The sequence below is a fragment of the Nicotiana sylvestris genome, chromosome 2 (assembly GCF_000393655.2).
Source record: "Nicotiana sylvestris chromosome 2, ASM39365v2, whole genome shotgun sequence".
NCBI lineage: Eukaryota > Viridiplantae > Streptophyta > Magnoliopsida > Solanales > Solanaceae > Nicotiana > Nicotiana sylvestris.
This window is the reverse complement of record NC_091058.1, coordinates 31754978-31762013: the sequence shown is the minus strand read 5'-3', so window position 1 is coordinate 31762013 and position 7036 is coordinate 31754978. Positions and strand designations below refer to the sequence as shown.

At 35.4% G+C, this 7036-nt stretch overlaps 1 protein-coding gene across 1 annotated transcript; it reads right to left on the bottom strand.

Annotated features, from left to right (window-relative positions):
* Positions 1-2840: 2840 nt before the first annotated feature.
* Positions 2841-5446, bottom strand: LOC104224090 (uncharacterized). Its single transcript, XM_009775659.2, has 5 exons — positions 5137-5446; positions 4600-4840; positions 4066-4186; positions 3586-3716; positions 2841-3084 (listed from the first exon to the last, which is right to left on the bottom strand). Exons 1-5 carry the CDS (start codon positions 5346-5348, stop codon positions 2872-2874), a joined length of 918 nt encoding a protein of 305 aa, XP_009773961.2. The 5' UTR covers positions 5349-5446; the 3' UTR covers positions 2841-2871.
* Positions 5447-7036: the final 1590 nt, after the last annotated feature.

The window sequence follows — 7036 nt, the reverse complement described above, 5'->3', positions numbered from 1 at the left end:
CTGACGAGCAGATGTCATATTATCTTAACAATCTCAACTGTATAGAGGGGTTGGAGACACTCAAGTGCAGATTTGTCAACCCAATGTGAATTCCGCTTCAAAACTTTTTCCCATCAACCCTCAAGAAATTAACTTTGAGTGGGAGCCATCGTCCCTGGGAAGAAATATTAGTTCTTAGTTCATTACCAGAACTTCAAGTGCTCAAACTGAAGAAATTTGTTTTCCAAGGAGCAAAATGGGAAACAAATGAAATGGTTTTTCCTAAGCTGAAATTTTTGCTTCTTGGTAAAACAGATCTAATGTATTGGGAAGCCAGTGACATAAATTTCCCAAATCTTGAGTGCCTCCTGCTGTATAATTGCAAGAATCTAATCGAGATTCCTGTTGGTATAGGTGATATACCAACTTTGGAACTGATTGAGTTGTATGGATGTGGATCATCAGCTAATGATTCTGCCAAAAGAATTCAGTGAGAACAACAGCAGTATATGGAAAATGATGGACTCAATATGAAGATTCACAACTCTCACATCATAAATGGTAAGTTAGCAATAATATCTAGGAACAATTCACCACATGTATATTACCTACATATTCTTTTTTTCCCCTTCAATTTAGTGTAGCTTGGATGTTCCAGCATCTTTTCTCAATGAATTGAAATAGATACCTGTTCTCTTGCAGAGGCTATTGAAACACGCGATTGGCTTGAAGGTTGCAATATCATGTAGTTCACTGCGGTGACTTGGATGGTTCAATTTTCTTATTCTTCGTTTCTTCATGTACTCCTTGTTTGTGTGATTATCAAAGGATAAGCAAAGGAAAGTCTTAATGAAGATGAAGCAGCAGCAAAGAAGGATATAACAATAGGAATGAGGATTAGTAAGAGGTTGCCTTAAATGCCTCTATGCATAGTTATAAGGCAAATAAGGTTAAAAGGGAAAGTCAGTCTGGAGAAACAAAAATAATCTCTTTAGTTTGAAATTGCTGAAGAAATGCAAAAATTCTGTTGCAGATTCTCTCTTGTGGTGAAATTAGCTTACTAAACTCCTGCGAATGGCCATAAGCCTATATTTATCAACGGAAGGTAATCTATTAAGTACTTGGGACGTAAAAGCGGTTTTGTTGTCACAGAGCTATTATCTCTGAGCCGAGGGTCTCCCGGAAACAGCCTCTCTACCTCCTCTGGGGTAGGGGTAAGGTCTGCGTACACTCTACCTTCCCCAGACCCCACTGGTGGAATTTTACTGGGTTGTTGTTGTTGTTGGGTTTTAAGCATTAATATGGCTTAAAAGACGGTGAATGGAAAATGGAGGGAAATGAAATTTTTAAGTGAAATTTTAAGTTCATATATTGGAAGAGGAAGAGTTTTTTAATGGGCATGTAAGCAATTGTTTTTCTTCTAGCTCTTAAAGAGTTGAGAAGAAGGCAAGCCTCGCGCCGCCGTCGTCGTTGCTCGACTTCGGCTTCGGATTTGGTCAAATGATTGATTGATTAATTTTTTGGACCAAATTTGTTTGTTAATAGTAAATGTTAACAGAAATGTTATTAAATATCCGTTTTAATAACAAAATATTAATATTAAAATCCAACCGTTTCCATTTTTCCATTTTCTGTTTTGGTAACAGAAAATTAACTACCCTCTTCAATTTTCCCTCTTTATTTTACCTCTTTATTGTTGAGTAAATAGCCATTTATGTCATGGCATTTATGTTGTGACCGTTTTGCATAAACAACCATTCTGAAGAGTTGCACCTCTTCAGATTTTAGCCCAACATTGGCTATAAATACAAGTCCATTCTCTCAGATTTTCCATACGATTTTCTGAGTTTCTTCTCCTTCTTCTGCATTGTTTTAACTTCAAAGAAAGCAACAGTAAGTGTGATTTGCTACCGAACTTTGTATTCGCCGAAACACTGGGGTTTGAAGTACCATTACACCAGTGTGTAATTCGTTCTATCCTGGGAGGAAATAATCCATAATCTTGAGTACTAGGAGGGGATTAAATTCCTTAAGGAAACACTGTGAATTCAGTGGGCTCGGATTAATTTTTGTTTCGTTTATACTTCTGTTTATGTTGTTTTATCTTTTCCAGAATTAGTTTACAAATACAGTTTACTAACAGTTGTGACGTAAAGGTACTTTCTCTACGCAACTGCAATACATATATGAAGTGTTTCTTTGTATTTTTACCTTGGAAGGTCATGCCTAAGACTGCCAAGGAGCTATTACTGAACGGGGTAGCAGAGGACTTGGTAACAGTTCAGGTATTGGAATTGAAGACTTCTTGGTGGGGAGCCTTTTACTCCCTTAGTAGGCCTACCAGCACGAGTCCGGATTAATCAGGTTAGTGGGTTTTGAATACCGAATGCTTAAAGCGAACAAGGTAACAGTTCAAAGGTGATCTAGACACTATCACGGCCTGTGTCTGGTGGATGATTTGGAATGAGAGAAACCAAAGATGTTTTGAAAGCAAACTGCAGTCTAGCTCAAGCTTTCAGAGCTTTTTCTTTGTTAGCTTTTTGGTGTAAAAAAGAAGGGGAGCCTTGACGTAACTGGTAAAGTTGTTGTCATGTGACCAGGAGATCACACGTTCGAACCGTGGAAACAGCTCTTGCAGAAATGTAGGGTAAGGCTGCGTACGATAAATCCTTGTGGTCCGGCCCTTCTCCAGCTTTTTAGTGTAAAAAGGAAATGTTTTATGATTAGATTTCAAGTCCTAGCAAGAGTAGTTAAGGAGTATGAGTTTCTTGAAATGCTATATTGTACATATCAGCACTATCTTAGTGCTGTTTCTAAATAGAATTTTATTTACTGATAAAAAAAATGAATTTTTCTAATATGCCCCAAAAAAATGAAAAGAAGAGAAAAATCTCAGATGTAGCCAAGCAGATGAAGGAATACTGCTAAAATGGGCAAAAAGATTGCCAAACTCATGCCAGGATTTTCCATGACAAAATCTTTGGTAATCTTGAGAACTTGTATCGCTGTTTGAATCCTTGCTGCCCATCTCACCATTCTTTCCAACTCATCTGGTGACATAGATGAGATGACCTGTTCTGCTCTCTGTGCATCCTCCCTTGTAAGCTTCAAATTCAAATTGTTCACTCATGTTAGTGACTAGTCATCTATCTATCTCTTGATAGTTTATAGGTGTCTGAAATGGTTTGAGGGTGGGGCTAATATACACAGAAACTAAAACAGGTTTAGCACAAATATGGTGAAGGAAATAACTACATGGTCATTGCATCTTGATTGTCATTACAAACAACATAAAAGATGTGCTAATTGCTCATTACTTTTTGAACACTTAAAACTGAACAAACAAACAGAAAGGGAAACTCAACAATCTTCTCATGTTGGAACCTCAAGTGAAATTTACAAAGCTGAGGCCCTTATGGAAGATGCAGGAAGCTTATTGAAAAATACAATAGGAAATCAGAAAATAACAACAGGAATGAAGACAAAGATAAAGTACTTCTCTTCTTTCTTCTTTATATAGTAGTTAGTTAAGAATGAGATTATCTAAGCCTGCTGGCCCCAAGTAGCCCAGTTGGCAGAACTTCCAACTCTTGGCATGCTATTCACCTTTGAGTAGACATCAACTTTGAAATAAGCTCCACACATTGCTCCTTCACTATCCACTCTTGGCATTGGTTTCATCTTGTAACTTGGATGCTCAAAGCTCTTTAATCCACTTTCACTGTGGTACATGCACCCTGCCAAAAAAGTCCATCCCATCAAAAATCAAATTTTGTTTGGACAACTCATGTGCTTTCTCATTTAAAAAGAGAAATTTTCAGTCTTGTGGGAGAGGCGGAGTCAGGATTTCAACTTTGTGGGTTATGGATTTTCGAACGATGAATTCAAATGCTAATAACTGGGTTCTAAATTTAATATTTGTAGATATTTAATAAATTTCTTAACACAAATACACTGTTTGAGCAAAAGCTACTCGGCCGAACCCGTAGTCGAGCTTATAGCTCTGCACCTGCTAGTGGCAAGCGCAACACTTGTAAAAGAATAAAGCCATTGTCTTTAAATATGTTCTAAATATGAACTACATACCAGTTGGGAAGGGAGCAAATGATTTGAGACAGCTTGCTTTGATATGATCCACATTATCAGAGATCATGACAGATCCATCAGATGCTATTCCCCAGAACAGCTTCATTGTTTCATCAGCACCCTATACATAGACACCATTCATGATATTGAGTTAAATGAAAAAAAAATACATTATGTCTAAATAGAATAGAATAAATGATCTATTGTATTTGCTTCCTTTCCAAGATTGATATCACCACCGTCATCCCATCTCCAATCACTTAAGAAGCTAGTTTTTACATGCATTTATAGAAAATATATACACTTTCTTTAGATGCATAATGTATGTTTATGGGGATTGTGTGGCCTAACAATCAATGAAGCTGGATGAAAATCATGGGAGACCAGGGTCCGAGGAAAAACAAAAAATGCTTGGTAATTTATTACTATCTACCTAAGCCTTGGGGGACAAATCTGTCAGATACTCCACGAAATAACCGAGGTATGCGCAAACGGACCCATATACATAAAATTTAGAATTAGAGAAGAACTTACAAGGGCAACAAAGACATTACCCGCCTTGTGATCATAGATCACAAAGCCAAAGCTTCCCTCAAGACCCTTGAGGACCTCATGAGCTGGGAATGGACCTCTGTCCCGAAGTGTTCGATATGCTTCACTCACAAGCATTGCCTCATTGGCTCCCTTTGATAGCCCATACTGCTTGTTTAGTGCCCATAAATTGTTCAAACATCCCAAGAATATGCAGTATATGTCATTCAACCCACAGAACAACCTGGAAAAACAAAAAAGTTCACACCTTTGTCACATTATTAACAATAAGAAGCTGCAAAATGACAAATTTTGGAAAATTCAACAACAAAACGCCATTGTTGTAACACCCCACTTTACGTTTTTCTAATGACTAGTGAATAATTTAATCTTTATGATATAGCCCTCTAAAAATAATAGCCAAAAAGATATATATTTCTTGTATATATATACATTCTGTATGTTACATACAAAAATTATACAAATTTTATAAAGTGAAAAAAGCCCTTCATTGTCACATCTCAAGAAGGAATGTAATACCTTTGTTGAGGATTTGATGAAGGTGGAGGTTTGGAATAGGCCAAGAATGCCTTATCCATGAATCCAATGGAAAACCCATCGTTGGAATTTGAAGCTAAGAAATTCTTCATTGTCTCTTGAGGTGATGCAGCCTTGTTTGATATTTGCAAAGAGGCTGGACTCTGCAGTTCCTTTGGTGGATCAACCACACTTTTCTTGAAAATTGCCAACATTTTTTGTTTTCTTTCTGCTCAAACAAAATCAAGAATAAAAGCAAATGGTGTTGAGAAAGCACACAAAGATGATATAGTTTGGGAGAAAAGATGATATATTTTGTTAGAGATTTGATGAGTATTTATAGGTAAGGGGGTTGGAGGAGACAAAGGTGTCAACATTATCCATTAATAATTTTGAGATGGGGAGAAAGTTATTGTTATTCTATGATGAAATGTATAAGTGGGACCATTGATTGTTTTTTGAGGATTTTAGAGCCTAACAATTCTTGGATTAACAAAATTTGTTCTTTTTATCTTTTAACTTGAGGAGGATAATATAGAAAGTTATGTTAATCTAAGACAAGAGGGACACTGGCTGTTTTTAAGGATTTACTACCTAACAATTCTTGGATTAAAATAAACAATCTTTTATTTTTCTCTCTTAATTTGGGGTTGATAACATGAATGCTATGTTAATCTTATGAAATAGACAAGTGAGGCCATTGGCTGTGTTCGAGGATTTTAGTGCCTAAGAATTCTTGCATGAAAAGAAATTTTATATTTTTATCTTTTATTTATTTTTCTGGATTTGATTACTATTTCTCTTTATATGACTTTTTTGAGTTGAGTATCTGTCGGAAATAACTTTTCTACCTTCACAAAATAGTGATAATATCCGCGTACACATTACTCTTTCAACACCCTACTTGTGAGAACTAGCTGGTATTATGTTGTTTAATTTGAGGTGAATAATATAGTAGAGACGGTTGTTACAGTGTTTCTAGAAAAGGAAAAAATTGATTATTGGTGAAAAAGAGCAAATTTAATATACAAGGAATAGGAGAATTGGTCAAAGCTTATCTATTACCATAACCAAGAATTGAGAGTGACACAAATCCTAGTCAGCGAATCCTCCTTTTTGGGTCTCATTGGATAAAACTTTATACTATGTTTCCCTTCTGAGTTCTGAGTTCTGACATTCCTACACGACGTTGAATTTACTTTTATTTTGTTTTGCTTTTTTTATACTCCCTCATTTTAATTTAGATGACACACTTTTATTATTAGTCCATTTCAAAAAGAATGATATTTTTTTTAATAGAAAAAGATTAATTTTAAATTCTTCATTTTACGCTTAATGAGAAGCTTTTATAACCACATAAATATCATGATCCCACAAAACTTATACCCCTTAAGCTTTTAAGACCAGAAGTTTCAAAAAAAAAAAATCCTTAAACTCCGTGTCAAGTCAAACTAACTCCTCTAAATTGAAGCGGAGTAATTTTTTTTAAAATTATTATTGTCTCAAATGGAAGGAGATAAATAGATTTATTAAAACGAATTAAATTTGGCATCTATTAATATTAAATAATTGGTTCGACGGCATCACACAAAGACAAGTTTCTCGCTGGCAGATCGGCCTAATCTATGTGCTTGGTCATTTACACTTGATCTTCATTATAGCTTATTTTTTACATAGAAAAGTTTGAGCCTCTAAAACTAAACAAACTACAAGATAAATATGGTAGAATTACAGATATGTAGAATTTTAGATGGATGCACAATTATATGAAATTTTAATAAATTTAAAAATGATCATAGGTGACACAAGGTGCAAGTAGCACTCAAAAGATGAGAAAAAATGACAAAGAAAAGATTGATCATGTGTGGACATCCATATGCACCAATCTATGATGATCGAATAT

Bases quoted from the DNA above. Each gene is read 5' to 3' on its own strand.
- LOC104224090 (XM_009775659.2), bottom strand. From the start codon at position 5,348: ATGTTGGCAATTTTCAAGAAAAGTGTGGTTGATCCACCAAAGGAACTG. The intron at 3,717-4,065 runs GTATGTAGTTCA...CTTTTTTGGCAG, and splicing joins ATTTGCTCCCTTCCCAACTG to GGTGCATGTACCACAGTGAA. The intron at 3,085-3,585 runs GTGAATAGCATG...TTGAATTTGAAG, and splicing joins AAGTTGATGTCTACTCAAAG to CTTACAAGGGAGGATGCACA.